The sequence below is a fragment of the Bos mutus genome, chromosome 10, assembly GCF_027580195.1.
Source record: "Bos mutus isolate GX-2022 chromosome 10, NWIPB_WYAK_1.1, whole genome shotgun sequence".
Classification (NCBI taxonomy): domain Eukaryota; kingdom Metazoa; phylum Chordata; class Mammalia; order Artiodactyla; family Bovidae; genus Bos; species Bos mutus.
The window spans coordinates 84,170,548-84,188,744 of NC_091626.1; the positions used below are offsets into that span (position 1 = coordinate 84,170,548).

Below are 18,197 nucleotides of genomic sequence, written 5' to 3' on the forward strand. Positions count from 1 at the left end.
AATGCCTGTAGACCCACATCGAGGGAAGCAACAGGCCTTGGAATGGTACTGATACAATGGAAAGAAGTGAAATGAAGTCGCTCAGTCGTGGCCGACTCTTAGCGACCCCATGGACTACAGCCCACCAGGCCCTCCGTCCATGGGATTTTCCAGGTAAGAGTACTGGAGTGGGGTGCCATTGCCTTCTCCATTAACAGAGGCTAGGCATATTATATTTACTTGGAGCTGGTATACTTGGTGACAGCCTTAGTGCCCTCGGACACAGCGTGCTTGTCCAGCTCCCCGAGCAGCAGCAGATGCACGGCAGTCTGGATCTTCCTGGATGTGATAGTCGAGCACTTGTTGTAATGCGCCAGGCGCGATGCCTCGCCAGCGATGCGCTCAAAAATGTCGTTGACGAAGGAGTTCATGATTCCCATGGCCTTGGATGAGATGCTGGTGTCTGGATGGACTGGCTTCAGCACCTTGTACACGTACACGGAGTAGCTCTCCTTGCGGCTGCGCTTGCGCTTCTTGCCGTCCTTCTTCTGGGCCTTGGTCACAGCTTTTTTAGAGCCCTTTTTAGGGGCAGGAACAGACTTAGCCGGTTCAGGCATGTCTATAATGACAACACCCAACAACACAACGGAAAGAAGACCCAGGTTCAAATCCTGCCTTCGTCTCTGTCTGCGGCCTGGGGAAGGCTTGTGGATCTTGGTCTCGGGTTCCCCGTCTGTGAAATGGGAGCTAATTACACTCGCAACCTCCCAGGATTACTGTGAAGTATGAATGCGAGAACGACTGGGAAGCTCATTCCCAGCATATTGTAGGTGCTCAATAAATGTGAACTTTTTCTTCCAAAGAACCAAAATAATGTGAAAGTGTAAGTTGCTCAGTTGTGTCTGACTCTTTGTGACCCCATGGACTGCAGCCCACCAGGCTTCTCTGTCCATGGAATCTCCAGGCAAGGTAGGGTGTAAACACACTGCAAGGATTAAAAATAAACTCCCCTACTACTGTTCTGGGAAACATGAGTGATGGAACAAGTCTGAAGGGCGGAGTGCTCACTCGGCAGGTCGGCTGGGATGGACCAGCCAGCCGCCCCGGGGGTTGGCGCTGGCCTCTTCTTGAGCAGACACAGATGGCAGCTGGGAGGCTGGCCTGCCTAACAATGACTGCCACTCACACCGCCCAGCTTCACCATTTGTCTTGAATAATCATAGACTGAACGTGCAAACAGCAGCTCCCAGCAGCAGGAGCAGCCAAAGAATGCCCAAGGTGGCAACACGTTATCAGAACCCTGTTCTCTAGCCTCTGGCCTCCGGATGGTTTGAAAGCAGGAAACCACACTTGCTGTTAATTTCCCTGAGAGGCAGGGGGCTAGCAGGGCTGGAGACCCGACTCTCTGGCTACTCACTGGCCACTCTCTTGCCCTAGAAACACCATCTTCTGCGTCTGCACGTCCCTGCACTTCCTCCTCTTTCCCTGCAAACTGCTCTGTGGGGTAACGGCAGCTGTGCTTCACCCTAGGCAGGACACACTCTGACCCTTGCTATCTCCCCAGGGCAGGGTCTGTGACACACAGGCATCTCCTAGTGACTTAAAGGGCCACCACCGCACTTAGAGCACGCCCTCCAACAACCTGGGTTTGGAATGTGCGGGTCCACTTATGTGCAGATTTTTTTCTCAATAAACATGTACTACATGATCAGGGGTTGGTCAAATCTGGGGATGTGGAATCGGGGACATAGAGTGCTTGTCATGGGACTCGAGCATCTGAGGATTTTGTATCCGGGGGGTCCTGGAGCCACCCACTGTGGATACCAATGGGGACTGTATTCCTTTCCTTCAAGATAAGCCAGTAATGTCCAAGTGAGGACCTGGAAACCACCCGCCGGGAAAATCCCATGCTCTGTTTTATAAATAAACAAATGTCTGTATTTCTTGGGCAGGTCCTTTTCCATGCTGGCTGGAAGGCCCTCCACAACCTTGGGGGAAAGGGACACACAAAAAATGCCAACATGGAGGGGTGCGGGGTTGTGAAGTCAGCATTGCCACTCACTGGCTGGGATGAAGGCCTGTTTCAGGCGAGCCTCCTCGCCTGCCCCACGAGAGCGCGTGCCTTGTGACAGTCGTGTGTGTATATGGAATGCTTGTTAGTGTTGGTTAGGTGCTGTGCTCTGCCAGGCGGGCTTCCCAGTTGGCCGGGAGGTAAACAATCTGCCTACCAATAAAGGAGATGTGGGTTCAATCCCAGGGTCAGGAAGATGCCCTGGAGAAGGGAATGGCAACCCACCCCAGTATTCTGCTTGGGAAATCCCATGGACTAAGAAGCCTGGTAGGCTACAGTCCACAGGGTCGCAAGAGAGTCTGACATGACTGAGCAACTAAACACCACCACTATGCTAGACAAAGCCGAGGGCCTCTCCAGGTTACAGTCCAGAGGGGAGGCAGACCGGGGAACGCCCTGCCGCTGGGACGCTGACCCTCACCTGTCTGGGCTGACTGGGAACTGCTGGCACGTTTTTCTGGGACCCACCGCTGGAGGGCTCGTCTCAGTAGGTCTGGGCCAGGCCTGGCAAGGTGCCCCTTTGTCAGGGCAGTGCCCAAGGCCCAAAGCTAAGCACACATGTAGCCCAGGCGGCTAAGCTGAAGGCCGTCATCACATGGGTCTTCCCTACCACCAATATGTTTATTCAGGAGAACTGGGAGGTCGGGGGGCAGGAAGGAGGGAACAGAACGGAAAAACAAGAGAAAGGAAAAAAGACAAAGGCACAGCCCAAAGCCAGAAGGGGAATGAGGGCATCAGGTCACGTCCTGGGTTAGGGTCTGTCCTGCACGAGTCTCAGGCTCTTTGTCAGTTCATCAGGGTCGGGGAGAGAACGACCGTCCACTCCCTGCTGTAACTGCATCGGACATTTTAAGTGCCAGAAACAGTGGCTAACAGCAACTGGATGCCAATTCTGAGCTGGACACTGGGTTAGATGTTTTCAAGACCTCATCTCAGTCACTTTTCAGCAGTGAGCTGTGCGCTCTCATTTTCTCATTTTGCAAATGGAAACACTAAGGCCTAGAGAAGGCAAACCACCAGCCAAGGTCACGCGATAAGCTGTCAGGCTGGTGCATAAACACCCAGGACCTAAAGCAGTGTTTTCCATCTGTGAGCTGGAGGTGAGGAGGAGTCGTCACGGATTCCTTGAAATTCTGACAGAACCTCTTGCTAGTAAAAAACAAATATGGTGAATTTACAACAACATACTTAGAGGACTCAGAAAAATACACATGGCTTGGAAGGAAGGGAACAAGAAGGCCTTTGGAAGCTGTCCATGTGACCAGAGAGAGGAAGCCGGCTGTGTGAGGCAGGAGGGGCTTTGTCAGACGAGCCCAGATAACCTGAGAAAGGGGCCCTCGGAAGGGCAGGCTTGGCTCAGCATGGAAGCCAGAGTGAGTGAGGCTGGGAGGCGGCTGGGACCCAGCCAGCCTTGGTCAGGGAAGGAAGGGCCCACCAGGCAAGGCCAGCCCCACTCGGGAATCCGAGGTTTTGCAGTATCAATGGGATGACGTCACTGATACTGTCCAATCAAAACTCAAACTTGTCCTGTTCACATCTAGCATTTGCTCAAAGACTGTGGACTATACCCGGCTACCCTACAGGTAGGGTAGGATCTGCCCCGTCCTGATTGTATTACTTCTCCCCTTGCGTGAACCTGGTGAAGCGTGAACTCGCCTCAAAGCCAGACTTCCCGGGGCTGAGAGAAGCGCTCTGGGGCTGGAGGGGCCGCGTCAGAGCAGGCGCGGAGGTGGGGCCGCCCACCCCAGCCAGCCTCCCTCCAGAACACTGGGAACCCGTGCCAAGACGCCACCGACTTCCTCTGCGAAAAAGACCTGGTCTCTGACCTTAAAGTCCTCGCCTAGTGCAGCAGTTTTCAGAGGGTGACTTGGGGACCTACCTTTCAAGGGGTGGGGGTACACCTGTAAAGTCAAAATGAGGGCCATCCTAACATTAAGTCGTCACCGGTCACTGCGCCTGGGTGTACAGAGGCTGCCCGACGTGGGTGGCAGCAAGGAGCAGCGGTGAGAACCCAGTGTGAGCCCAGACAGCAAACGCGTCTGCAAAGCGGGGAACAAGGCCATCTTCCAAACCAACCTGAGTTGGCGGACAGTCACTTTAGATATTTTTAAATATATCAATGGGCTTATTATTATTTTATTTTTTTTTTTTGTGAGCAAGGCCCGTAGCTTTATTTTCAACAGGGGCTTTTATACCGTTAAGTTATACATAGAGGATAATGCTGCTGCTAAGTCGCTTCAGTCGTGTCCGACTCTGTGAGACCCCATAGATGGTAGCCCACCAGGCTCTGCCCTCCCTGGGATTCTCCAGGCAAGAACACTGGAGTGGGTTGCCATTTCCTTCTCCTATTATTTTAAAATAAGTCAATAAGTACTTTAAAATTTATTGGCTTTAATTTCTTTATGACAAATATCAACAGCTATAGAAACCCATGTAAAGGAAAGCTGTCTGTGGTCCTTGATTAGTAAGGGCACAGGGGGTTCTGAGACCCAGAGGCTTGAGAGCCGTGTTTCCGGGGCCACGAACCTGTGCTCCCAGAGCAGCCCCCCAGCCAGGCTCCTGCCAAGAGCCCACCCACGGCTCTCCCCGAGCGCCATTGTCTCTGCGCTGGCACTCACACCCGAGTGTCTATGTCCCCTGGGTCTCACCTCTGTCTCCGTACAGTTCTGGAGGTAGGTCGTATGGCACAGGGAAGGAGGCTGTGGGCTCCTGGCTGCTCCCAGAGAAGAATTTCTGTTTCACTTTGAAACTGTCCAGGCCCTGCAGACACACAGAATCTATAATGCATCTCATTTTCTGGAAAAAGTTCCCAAAGATGCAATTATATTTTTATGATGCTCACAACAGAATTCAGAGCTATTTTTGTGATTGTTTCAGAGCTTCTTCTGATATCAGTTAGGTCAAATATATCTACGACACTGCAAATCACTCTTTCCTAAAAATGAGATGTCCAAGTTTCGGAAAATAAATTATAGTAAAGCTTGCAAAAGTTTAATAAAGTATATAAAGATATATGAGAAAACAAAATTTGGGGGCTGTTATAGCCCATTTTGGAGAAGGCAATGGCACCCCACTCCAGGACTCCTGCCTGGAAAATCCCATGGATGGAGGAGCCTAGTAGGCTGCCGTCCATGGGGTCGCTGAGGGTTGGACACGACTGAGCGACTTCCCTTTCACTTTTCACTTTCATGCAATGTCGAAGGAAATGGCAACCCACTCCAGTGTTCTTGCCTGGAGAATCCCAAGGACCGGGGAGCCTGGTGGGCTGCCATCTGTGGGGCTGCACAGAGTTAGACACGACTGAAGCGACTTAGCAGCAGCAGCAGCAGCAGAGTCCATCTCTACCGACCTCTGTGTACAGCAGCAGGGAGTATGTAAAAGATACTGTCAAACACTTCGAATACTTTCAGTATTGCTGTAGTAATGGGCTGCTCACTCTGGTGAAGTATAAAAGTTGCTTTCATGTATAATGAAAGTGTCCAAGATAACGGGATAGGAATGTAACAGTGAGAACTCAACAAGACCCACCAAATGAAGGCTGAGTCTAAGAACTCCAGAAGAGGCTCGTACTAACTTCGGATCCTCATCAGGATGCAAGGCCAGGTGCCGAACCCGGCTGATGTTCACACTGCTCCTGCCTCCTGACACGGGGCCTGCCCGGCACGTGGGCACTCTGGAGGTCAGCTGGGCGCTCCCCACACCACTGACCATCCCCCGACCCCCTCCCGGATGACCCCAGCACAGTGTTTCTGCCTCATTCCTCTGGCCACCTGTTCACACTCATGTTGTTCCTTCTCATCCTAGACGCCCACAGATCAAATGGGGCTCTGTCTCCAGAACCCACACAAAGTGCTAGCCCTACAGTTCCTGTCTTGGTGAGCACACAACTTAGACTTGGGTAGAAGAGGCTGCTCCTTCCTGGGCACAGGGGAGGGAATGGTAAGCGTCAGTGCTGTGTGGACCTGGCCTTTGGGCAACCCGGGCTGAGTCTGTGCGGGTAGTAAGGGCTGTGAGTGGCTCAGGCTGCACTCATTCACCCCACTCATGACTCCTTGAGCCCCTCTTCTGTGTCAGCCTGTACTCAACGTACAGGAGTTGCCACAACTGTCAATCCCTGTTCTCACGGGATGTACAGTCTAGTGGGGAGACGTTAAACAAACACATTTATAGAAGTCAAATAACTAATTACAATTTGTGACAGGTGCTGTGAATAACAACAGAGGAGTCCTAGAAAATAGGAGGCCTGTTTTAGATTTGTTGGGGACGGGTGCTCAGCGGAAGTCCCCCTAAGAAGGTGACATTTTAATCAAGCTTTGAAAGTGAATTGCATTTGGTCAGGTGAGGGTGGGTCCAGGAGGAGGCCACAGGGTCCCCAGTGGCCCAGAGGCGGCCGGGAACTTGCGAGAGGAACTAAACGAGGTGGCCGTGGGGGACGCCAGGCCACGTGTCCACCAGGCCTCCACCTCCTCATCGTGAGATGGAGCTCAGTCACGTCTGACTCTGCCCACGCTCCTCGGCCACGGGATTTCCCAGGCAAGACTACTGGGGTGTGTTTCCATGCTCTCCTCCAGGGCATCTTCCCCACCAGGGACTGAAACTGCATCTCCTGCACTGACAGGTAGATTCTTTACCATTTGCAACTCCTGGAATGCCCCAATCTTCCGGATGTTATTGCATTAACACGTCTCACTTCAACACCCAGCACAAGCCTTGACGCGTAGTTGGTGGTCAAGAAATGTTGAGCTGCAAAAATGGGGTTAAAGGACCTTCCCCGCTCCCTTTCTGGGCATCTGCACGGAAGCCAACACAGCAACGTGCACGGAAGCGCCGCAGGCAGGAGGGGACGTGCAGGGAGGCAGGGGTGACGCCCCGCCCCAGATGCGGGTGAGTAAAGCTGCAAAAGGCAACACGTGAGATACAGGCAGAGTCTGCGCAGAAAAGGAAGAAAGGACCTTGTAACAGTGGTCACTTAAGAAAAGCGCCACAGAAAATATTTTTCCTGGACCTTGAAAAGTTGATATAATTCTGATGAACGAAGAGCTAGCAGGGAGCACCATCAGGGGAGGCCAGCCTGAGGGAAGGCCCTGCAGGGGACGGTGAGGGAGGCGAGGCGGGGGGGCGCTGGGGACGCTGGGGAGGGAACACGGCGGCAGGCTGCAGAGGGCTGCGAAGGGGGAGCGCTGTGGACACCTGCAGCTTCTCCCTGTTGAATCGGGCCGTCTCCTCTGGCCTGAGTCAGGGATGCGGGGAAGAGACCACCCTTCTCTGGGGAGCTCCTCTCGCTACAGGAACCACTGACTGAAACTGCCCAACCTGTTCAGGAACGACAGTCACGCCTTGCATGAGTTATCTTATTAAGAGGTCCCGGCAAGGAACGCAGAACAAGCTACCCGAACTGGAAGCATTTTGGAAAGGCCAAAACGGGAGAAGAGACTCCAGCCCAAGCGTCTAGCAGCCTCCCAGAATCCTCTGTGCTGGAATCCATCTCGGCTGAGCAACGCTTGCGCCGCCAGGAAGGACCCTGAGTCAGTGACCAGCCAGAGACAACCTGGAAACTAGCGCAGTCACCACAAAGGCTGGGACGGTGGGCCACGCGGCACAGCGGTCCTTCTGGGCTCCCTCTCCCGCCTGCTCTGCACCCGGGCGCCCCTTCTCAATAAGGTCTCTTGCTTGGTCAGCACGTGTCTCCTCGGACAATTCATTTCTGAGTGTTAGACGAGAGCCCTCCTCGGGGCTATGGAAGGCAACAACTTGCAACAGTTCGGCCAGGCGTGAGCCCCAGCTGCAGACCGAGCTCCACGTCCTGCAAATGGAGCTGGGCGTTAGAAGACAGGAACCCCAATGACACCGCCCAGACCTCTGGATTCAGCCCCGCCTGAAGCAAGTTCCAGCTGGTTATCCTTCACTTACAGCCCGGGGTGTCGCAGGACCCTGGTGAGAGTGGCCTTTACTGTGATGTACAGTGAGGAGTTGCAGAAGGTTTTCTGAGCAAGTAAGTTCCACTATAAAGGCGGACATGGCAACCCACTCCAGTATCTTTGCCTGGGAAATCCCATGGACAGAGAAGCCTGACGGGCTACAGTACACGGGGTCACAAAGAGTCAGATACGACTTAGCAACTGAATAACAAGGCAGGATGAGCCAAATTCTGGAAACCCTGGCCCTTGACCTCCTAAAAAAAAAAAAAACAGGCCAGAGGTTGGGAAGTGATGCCTATTAATGATTATCAAAAACTTTATCGAGTTTCAGGCAAAAAATGACTTCCCTCTTGTTTAGCTCCTGGCTTACTTGCGTTACTTCTCAAATGTGCATGGTGAGGGATGATCAATCTCTACAGCTCAGACCCAGATCGCAAGCCCCCCTGTGCCATTCTGTGGTGGCTGATTCACATGCCAGGAGCTTTGAGCCGATCATGCCTGACAGGAAGCAATGTGCTTTTCCCTAGACTGCCATTTCTGACCCCAATTCTAGGGCATCATATATTTACATTTTAAAGAGTGCCACTCTCCCCTTCAATCTGGATGTCAAATAATTCGAGGGTGTCTTCTAATTATCATCATTTATATATCATAGTGGTACCAGTTGGCATTTTACAGAACAGAGGACGGCACCCTCCCAGGCACGGGTCACGTTGAAGACAGCTATTATGACAATACAGTGATAATACGCCGGGTGAGAGGGTGGACATGAACCACGCATGAGAAATTACTGGCTTTTCCTCCACCAGTTCGGGGAGGGAAAGAGCTGGTTCTCACTGTGACAGATTAGGCTTAGCAGCTTAGCTCAATCACAGAGAACAAGCAGGCTCACGTTTCAGTTTGAGATGTAATTTATGTTTTTAGTTGCATCTAACCGAGTAGCATCCTCAAGCAGTAAAACCCTAGGCAAACGTTCCTGGGTGAACACTAGCGCAGATGAACCTTCCGGAAGGAGCGCCTTTCATCACAGATGTGCTGATTGGCAAGGAAGCGAGTTACAGGAAGGTGGCTCTCTCGCTTTTCCTGAAGCATATTGTCTTCAGTGCCTCCAGCTGGGGGCTTTGGAAAAGCTTTGTGGAGGAGTGTACCCCTTGCAGGGCCAAGAGGGATGGGCTCTTGAGAAGCGAGGGGCTGACTGTGAGAGTGTGGAGGATGTTCTGGAAGGGGAAAAAGTAACACTGTGCCATCATGGGTGTGACATCAAGATTTCGGTTCTCCTAAAGCTCAGTCTCCGCCCTCCACTGAACGGCTTTGTCTACATGCTGGTTTATGAACTATGACCTGGGCCCAGCACTTGCTAAGTACCTGGGGCTGCTGTAAACACTTCACACGTAACCACTCTTCATTCTCAAATGATCGCCCCCGTCACGGCAGAGAAGAAGGAAGCCCAAAGAAATGAGCAGGCTGAGTCTCACGGCTCATGTGGGGCTGCAGCCCGCCTCTGTCACTCTGGCCCCTACAGACCTCAAGTCCCTGAGCCTTCATACCCTGTGCTCGGGGAGGGCCCCTTCTCGGTCCTTGGAATCTCTCCAATTCTGTGCTGTCTCTCTGAGCCACTTCTAACTGAGCACGAAGCAGGCCCGGGGGGTCACAGCTAGGAGACGGCCATCGCTGCCACAGCCCGCCGCACTGGGGGCCGACAGGCACTGGAGCGTGGGGGGGCCGGGGTGGGGCAGAAAGCAGGGGCTGGCGGTGGGAGGCACGCTGCTCCCATTCACTGTGTGCTGCCCCTGAGAACCTGGGACGCTGCCTCCTGGACCTCGGACGCCTTCAAGGCAGAGAGACACAGACCCTGACGGGGGCAGAAACCGCTTCAGGAGGAGGTGGGAGCCGAGGTGGGGTGGATGGGAGGGGTCCCAGGCAGCAGAGACCAGGAGCAGCAGGGGCAGTGGAGGCTGTGCCCGGCAGAGGGACAGGACGCGGGCACTGCACGTGGACCGGTGAGCGGCGGGGCGAGGCCGGGACGTGGTCCTGTCAGTTGAGCAGAAGAACACGAGGGGTTACAAAGAAACATCACCTGAAACCTGGTGCTCAGCCGTGGCCGGGGAACTCTGAGAGCCCGAGCCACGCGCTGGGCTCCGGGCAGGTTGGCAGAGGTGGTGCAGGGAGAGCGAGGGGACGGTTAAGGTGGGGGCGCCTGTAAATTTTGTTAGTTCTTCCAGCCAGAGCCATGCTTGGCAACAGAAATAAAAAACGTTTAACCAGAACGGAGAAGAGAGAAAGTAAAGGCGTGAAGACTGAAAGCTGGTGGCATCGGTTTGCAGCGCTTTTGCTTCTGATCACAGGAAAGAGAACCCACCGTCTCAGGAGCAAGTGAGCCTGGGGCTGAGCCGGCTCTCAGCCCTGGGACAAAGGCAGGGATGCTCAGGACATCGGGCCACTGTTCTGAGATGGTTTCTGCTTTATTCCCAGAGGTGGGGTGAGTTCTGGACAGAGCACTGCGCAGCCTAGTCAGTGCCTATGTTCGTGCTCAGTAAACACCAAAATGCACAGGTTCACAGAGGGAAAACTTGTATCTCCCTGAAACACTTGCAGACGCCTGACAGTTGAGAACACAGCTACTGCTCTTTGAAATCACGAGGTGATCTTTCCTATATTGAGATTTTTCTGAACCTAGATGAATCCGTCTAACCTAAAAGTTAAATACGCCTCAATTAAAGGTGTGGAGTCCTGCCCCAAGGCCACAGGTGCAAGGCCTTACACGACGGCCACAAAAGCAGAGACTGGGACCAAGGTTGCCCCTGAAGCTGACTGAGCTCCTGTGTAACCACGGCCAAAAGCTCCTCTGATATCACCAGCAGGCCTCCTGACCCCGTATTAGGCGGAAATGCTCACCCCGGTAGTCACCGTATAGGGACCTAACCAATCACCTAATGGTCATCTGCCAGCAGGAATTTTCTGTCTTGAGGCATAAGAGTTGGCTGCTAAGCCACAAAAAACGCCCACTCTGCCTGGCCTGTCAGGAGGCGGCGGCCCACTGCACTTGCAGTGCCCGCTTTCTCTCTGCTCTTCGTTCTTAATAAACTCACTCCCTTCTGAAATGCTCTGCATCTGGAAATCCTTTCCCAACCTGCATCCAGACTGCCACGACAAAAGGGACAACTCAAAAAACATTATAAAAGTGGAAGGGTGAAGTCAGACTGTAAAGGAATAAGGTCGTCACTGAACAAACATTTGTCAAGCACCTACTGTGAGCAACAGCCAAGGGGAGCACAGTCAAATGTGCCCTGACATTAATCCCCAAAGGTCTTGAAAGTGTTCCCGATCAAAAAGAAAGCTGCTGACTCCACGCTCTATGACAAGTTAGGTTAACCTCAAAACGATGTGTTTACTGAGTCACACATTTAAAAGCCACAGAATGGACTTCCCTGTGGTCCAGCTGTTAAAGACTCCACACTCCCAGTGCAGGGGGCCCTGGTTTGATCCCTGGTCAGGGAACAAAATCCCACATGCCATAACTAAAGATCCCGCATACTGCAGCTAAGGCCTGGTACAGCAAGAGGGAAAAAAAAAAGCAGAAAAAATGGGAACACATCAGTATTTGGCTACCGGGAACTTGTCGGCTTTCAGATCAATCCCAGAACTTTCCAATGGCATCATTATCATGAATGGGAAGTGCAGGCTCTCCACCGCTGCAGTCTGTAGGGCACGCAGTGTCTGCCCACATGCTTCCGGAACAACCGCCCCTAAGACGGCCAAGGAAAGGAGAGCCGCCGGCTTCCCGCGGGTGGCACCTGCTGTGCTTGAGGCTGAGCCCATGCTGAGCACAAAACCTGACCACGTGCAATGCTGGCCTCAAGTCCGCGTTCAGGAACGCAGATGTAGGGATGGTCCGCTGATGAAGGACAGAAGTGGCGATTCTGGCTGCTGATAACTCAGAAAAGCGGGTGTTTCACACATGGAGTTCTGCCCAGGGGCCACAAAGGAGGGCTGATCTCCAGAAACTGGGTCTGGATGATGTCCAGTCACAAGAGCGACTGGAGAACTGGGTGTTATGTAAGTCTCTGGCAAACATGTAGCGAAACATATCAAAAGGCTTATCTTGACAGCACTGAAGGGAGAAACCCAAAGACAGGAATCACACCGGGCCTCAGACTGCACCACTCCCAGCAGCCATTCAAGACAATGGCCAACACAGAACGGTTAAGACACTGAATGAATACATAGGGACTGTTATTTTAAGTAAGGCAACAGACTCCCACGACAGTGAGCATGAGGCTGTGTGCACATGCGTTGGCTTCAACAGACGCTACAGGTGAGCTACCCCACGCTGCAAACGGTTCCTGATGAGATCCTCGAGCATCTACTATGACCAACCTTGACAGCCTATTAAAAAGCAGAGACATCACTTTGCTGACAAAGGTCCATCTAGTCGAAGCTATGTTTATCCAGTAGTCACGTATGGATGTGAGAGCTGGACCATAAGGAAGGCTGAGCGCCGAAGAATTGATGCTTTTGAACTGTGGTGTTGGAGGAGACTCTTGAGAGTCCCTTGGACTGCAAGGAGATCCAACCAGTCCATTCTGAAGGAGATCAGTCCTGAATATTCACTGGAAGGACTGATGCTGAAGCTGAAGCTCCAATACTTTGGCCACCTGGTGAGAAGAGTCTACTTATTGGAAAAGACCGTGATGCTGGGAAAGATTGAAGGCAGGAGGAGAAGGGGCGACAGAGGATGAGATGGTTGGATGGCATCACCGACTTGATGGAGGTAAGTCTGAGCAAGCTCTGGGAGATAGTGAAGGATGGGGAAGCCTGGTGTGCTGCAGCCCATGGGGTCGAAAAGAGTCGGACACGACTGAGCAACTGAGCACCGCCACCACCACCCAACACCCCTTCAATTAAATCCACATTGCCCACATCGTCACTGGTCTGCGTAACTGTCCTCCTCACACAAAGGGGTGAGGGTGCTCCAGGAACCTCACGGGAGCGACACCAACAGACAGACTTCAGGGAGAGTCCCCGTGTGCCAGGCCCTCCTGTGAGAGCAGCTCCCAGCCCTGCTGAGGAGACGCCTGAGTCAACAATGACAACACAGGGCGCCCGGGACAAGCCCCGGTTTTCGAGGCCGTGGGGCGCAGAGGAGCAGCACCTGCAGTGGAGACGAGAGAGACGGGGGTTGGGGGAGGCGGGGAGCCTCAGGGGCCGTCCGTAATATGGATTAAGGCTCCCGAGAAGGGGGGCGCGGGATACCGGGGAACCAGCAAACATCACCCGCGTGTCTCTAGGGCGTCTCCATGAGATTCCTGTTTGCATCAGTGGGCTGAGTAAAGACGACCCCCAACACTGTGTGGGCCCAACCCCATCAGTGGGGAGCCCAGAATGTTAAGAAAGAGGCCAAGGCACGGCTGCCTGGCTGGGACAGTGGCACAGGCCTCCCGAGAGAAGACCCCGCTTCGTCTGCCTTCTTGGAGGCAGCGGGAGGTGCTTGCAGAGCCGACCGTGCGGGAGGCCACCCCAGGCAGCGAGTCCAGGGACGAGCCGGGTGCACTCAGAGCGGGGAGGGCCTCTCCTTCACAAGCTAAGTCTCACTCTGGGCTCCTGCAGCCTCCACAAGATGACTGATGACCTGGCAGAGATCTCCAGTGCCCTCAAAGTCAAATCCATAAATGTTAATTCTCTGAGGGCCACACAGAGGTCTCCTGCTTTCTCAGAAGCTCCGCAGAACAGTACGTGACACGGACGAGGTACAGCGGCTGAAGGACAACGTCTCCTGTGCTGCAAAAACCCTTTAGCTGCTTCCTCTGGATAAAACACATCACCTCACTCACGGGTAAAACTCCCTGGCAGTCAGCTCCTACCTCTTGGGTGGCTTCCTAGCTCACACCAAACCCCCTTCTCTGCAAGCAGGCCCCTACTGGGGGCCGGGGCTGGGAAGGAGAGGCGTGGAGGGCAGACCCAAGCTTGGGCAGTGACTAGAAATGCAGAACGGCCCGCAACGGAGCCGAGAAGGTCCGCGATGGAGCTGCAGCAGGGGCGGCAGCCCACAGAGCCCGTCATCGGGGGCTGGCCAGCCCGGCCCTCCACACCTCCACTGTCCTTCCCATCCCGTAATCCCACCACACTCCCCCTTCTGTGGGCCTAAGGCAGCTCAAGCTGGTTTCTGAAAAATGCACCTAAAAGACCTTGGATATGCACTGAGACCTCTGGGCTCTGCTCACTCGGGCCCAGCGCTCTCCTCACGCGTCTCACAGCCAGCTTATGCCTGGGACGTCTCTCAGCCCTCCTCATGCATCTCAGCAGCCAGCCTATGCCTGGGACGTCTCTCAGCCCTCCTCATGCATCTCACAGCCAGCTTATGCCTGGGACGTCTCTCAACACTCCTCACGCGTCTCTCAGCCCTCCTCACGTGTCCCACAGCCAGCCTATGCCCGGGGCGTCTCTCAACCCTCCTCATGTGTCTCAGCGGCCAGCTTATGCCCAGGGCTTCTCTCACACAAGGCATCTGTTTCACTGCGACAACATCCTTGATCAGCTCAACCGTCAGGCCCTTGGGAGGCGAGGTCAGATACCCAGTCAGTGATGACTCGCTGAAGGACATGGCCATCTGCCCAGATGGGAAGAAGCCTGATGATGAGACAGTGGTGGTGTGTGGGTTCCTGAGTGTGTGCAGGAGGCCTGCCGTGAAGCGTGGGATCTGCACGTGGAAACATGACAAGGAACTGCTTACTCGAGAGCCCGCTGCCTCAGGAAGTCAGCTCCACAGCCCCCCTGCCGGAGGCCTCGATCTTGACCCTGGGGGCACAGCGTAGGATGGGGGAGTCCATCTTTCAATATTCTTGCCCGATGGTCTTTATACATGACTACATCCTTATTTCAGCTAGAATGGTGGTATACCTCTACAGTGGTGTGTTAGTTGCTCTGTTGTGTCCTACTCTTTGCAACCCCATGGACTGTGGCCCACCAGGCTCCTCTGTCTGGGCAAGAATGCTGGAGTGGGTTGCCATGCCCTCCTCCAGGGGATCTTCTCGACCCAGGGATCAAACTGGCATCTCTCATGTCTCCTGCATTGGCAGGCAGGTTCTTTACCATCTGAGCGAAGAGTCTAGTCTACAGTCATTCTGGAGATTCTAAACGATTATGGCCATTCTTTCTCTAATGTACACATAGAAACAACATAGGAAGTAAAAATTAGTCGCTTAGAGGGGTTGAGAGCTTCTGGAAGTGCAGCATACTTCTTTCCTGTTTTCATTTTTGTGATGAGGGATCACGTCGGAACAGTTAGAAAGGACTGGAAGTTTGCAGATGCTGACAACAAAAGCCAATGAGTGACACAGAATTTGCTCCACGACTTAAGCTATTACTGGAAGATAATTCCAGCCTGAGTTCAGAGCTATAGCCACTATGGTCACAGCACCTGAGTGTTAGTTCCCTAGTGCTGAGGACTCACTACCTCCCGGTGACACAGCTGAGCGATCCCAGGAGGGTCGGGGGGACGGAGCATTGGGGGCTGCTGGATCCGCCGAGCTGGGGGGGCCTGTGGAAGTCGCCTCCTCGTCTGCGACCCCCTCTGTGACGGGGCTGCCCCAGGACAGCCTGTGAGACGGCTCTGTGAGAAATCCCCCGAGACTGAGAGAAGGCGCTCTCAGCCCACCTCAAGACGATGCCCTCACGTCGCGGGGCCTGGAGGGAAGTCTCAGGACCAGCTCACAGCACTCCCTGGCTGAGTCTCCTGGTGCAGGCTGAGTGGAGTGCCAAGGGCCAGCATCACGGGTGTGCTTACCAGCAACTCAACTGCAGTGAGTGGCAAGAAAAGAACAAGACACTGAGAGAAAGACACGGCTTCCCGCGTGGTGCCCTCCTGGGGGCTTCCCAGTGAGTGTGACAGCAGGTCCTCCGTGACCCTGGGGCCCCGTCTCCAGCAGACGCTGTGAGCCCCCCTGCCTCCAGGCTGGTGCTCAGGCCAGTTCCTCCATAGCCTGCCTTTCCTGTTCCTCTCCACTGACCGAGAATCCTCAGGATCCTTCATTGCCCCTCCTCAAGACGTCCTGCTCCTAAAGGTGGTCTGCGGTCACCCCACCCCAGAACAAATCTCACACTTGGTTGACTCCTCCCTTTGCTGATCTTGTAGTAACTTTCACATTCTGGTTCACAATCTTTATTTAAAGACTGTTATTAACTTTACCCAAAGCAAGATCTTCCATCACCTACTGGATATACTCCTTGAGAGCAGTGATCATACAGCACCCAAAGGAGTGATCGGGGAAACAAATTCACAGCTGTTTGACCTCCTGACCTTGGGCAGGTCACGGAGACTAAAGAAGAGAACCCGCGTGCATGCACGCCGAGTCACTTCAGTCGTGTCCGACTCCGTGCGACCCATGGACTATAAGCCCACCAGGCGCCCCGTCCATGGGAGTCTCTAGGCAAGAACGCTGCAGTGGGTTGCCGGGCCCTCCTCTAGGGACTCTTCCCAACCCAGGGATCAAACCAGCATCTCTTATGTCTCCTGTGTTGGCAGGTGGTTTCTTCACCACTAGCACCACCTGGGAAGCCCAGAGATGGGAGTACGTACCCCCTCCCTCTCACTCACGCCGGTCAGGCAGCCGCGTGGACTTACAAACGCTGACGGCAGAAAGAGGACGCCGAGCTCGTAGGAGCGGATCATCAGCTGGGTGCCGCTCTTCTCCAGCGCACCCCAGGCGGCCTTGGACAGGTTGGCGCTGCGGGGACAAGAACAGAGCGGGACTCAGTGAGGCGTCTCGGCGTGGGTCCAACGCCCCCAGCGGCGAGAGCAGCGGTCAGCGCTCAGAGCCCCATTCACATCCATTCAGCTTCCGGCACGGTCCTGCGTTTGGGGAAAAGTGAAAGTGAAGTGAAAGTGAAGTCATTCAGTTGTGTCCGACTCTTTGTGACCCCATGGACTGTAGCCTACCAAGCTCCTCCATCCATGGGGTTTTCCAGGAATGTAAATCCTGCTGTGTTCTTCAAGGTTTATCCAACTGCCCTAAAAGCTTCACTCTCATCTGCGTTTTCCCTTGAGGGAGGGCTAGTAAAATAATTATCCTTCCTTAGAAAGATCCCCCGCTTCTTCCTATGAAAAACGCTTCCTGTTCACGCCCTAGCCAGGATGTGGGATGTTGTACATAAAAGCTGCACTTAAGAAAAAACTAAGTCAAGGATATGGAAATCAACACCACAACGAGCAACCCATACCTGGCAACGCGTGGGTGCTAAGTCACTTCAGTCGTGTTCGGCTCAGTGTGGTCCCGCGGGCTGTGGCCCGCCAGACTCCTCTGTCCGAGGGATTCTCCTGGCAAGAACTCTGGAGTGGGTTGCCACTTCCTTCTCCAGGGGATCTTCCCGACCCAGGGACTGAACCTGTGTCTCTTATGTCTCCTGCATTTGCAGGAAGGTTCTTTACCACTAGCACCACCTGGGAAGCCCCCATTACACCTGGGAAGCTCTGTCAATGGCTATGGTCAAAAAGACTACAAATAACAAATTAACGCTGGTGAGGATGTGAGGAAAAGGGAACCGTGGTGCAGTGCTGGTGGGAACGTAAACTGACGCCGTCACGACGGACACAGTGTGGAGGCTCCTCAAAACACTAGAAACAGAACTGCCACAGGCCCAGCAATCCCAGCGCTGGGTTTATGTTCTAAGGAGAAAAACAAGCAGTGATTCGAAAAGATACATGTGCCCCGTGTTCACAGTAGCTTTATTTATGATAGTCAAGATACGGAAGCAACCAAGCGCCCACTGCAGATGAACAGATAAAGACGTGGTGTGTTATGCAAATACACCGTGGAATGCTACTCAGGAGTGAAAAAGTGACATTTTGTTGCCATGTGCACCAACATGGATGGACAGAGAGAGTAGTATGCTTGTGAAGTCAGACACAGAAAAATACTGTATGTTATGACGTATGTAGGAATCTAAAAATAAGAAACAACTACACATGCTGAAACATAAACAGACTCACAGACACAGAGAACAAACCAGAGGTCACGGTGGGGAGGGAGGAGGCGGGGCAAGACTGGGGACTGGGGCTGAAGACGCGCCGCCTGCCCACACAGAGTGAACAGGCTGCAGGGAATCACGCACGGGCGTCGTAAAGAGTCCACCTGCCAATGCAGGAGACTCCAGTTTGACCCCTTGTCTGAGACGATCTCCTGGCGGAGGAAATGGCAACCCGCTCCAGTATTCTTGTCTGGAGAATCCCATGG

General features: G+C 53.7%; 1 protein-coding gene across 8 annotated transcripts in view; it reads right to left on the reverse strand.

Annotated features, from left to right (window-relative positions):
- The window catches only part of TDP1 (tyrosyl-DNA phosphodiesterase 1), a 77,379-nt gene that overhangs the window by 5,800 nt on the left and 53,382 nt on the right, over positions 1-18,197 (reverse strand). For 5 of the 8 annotated variants that reach the window (XM_070378371.1, XM_070378370.1, XM_070378368.1 and 2 more), the window contains 2 exons: positions 16,544-16,691; positions 4,699-4,810 (listed from right to left, as the gene is read on the reverse strand). In XM_070378371.1, coding sequence (XP_070234472.1) covers positions 4,699-4,810; positions 16,544-16,691 — 260 coding nt within the window. Of the gene's footprint in view, positions 1-4,698; positions 4,811-6,681; positions 7,854-16,543; positions 16,692-18,197 lie in introns of those variants that run through there. The other 3 variants (XR_011465740.1, XM_070378372.1, XM_070378373.1) reach the window with 3 other exon arrangements.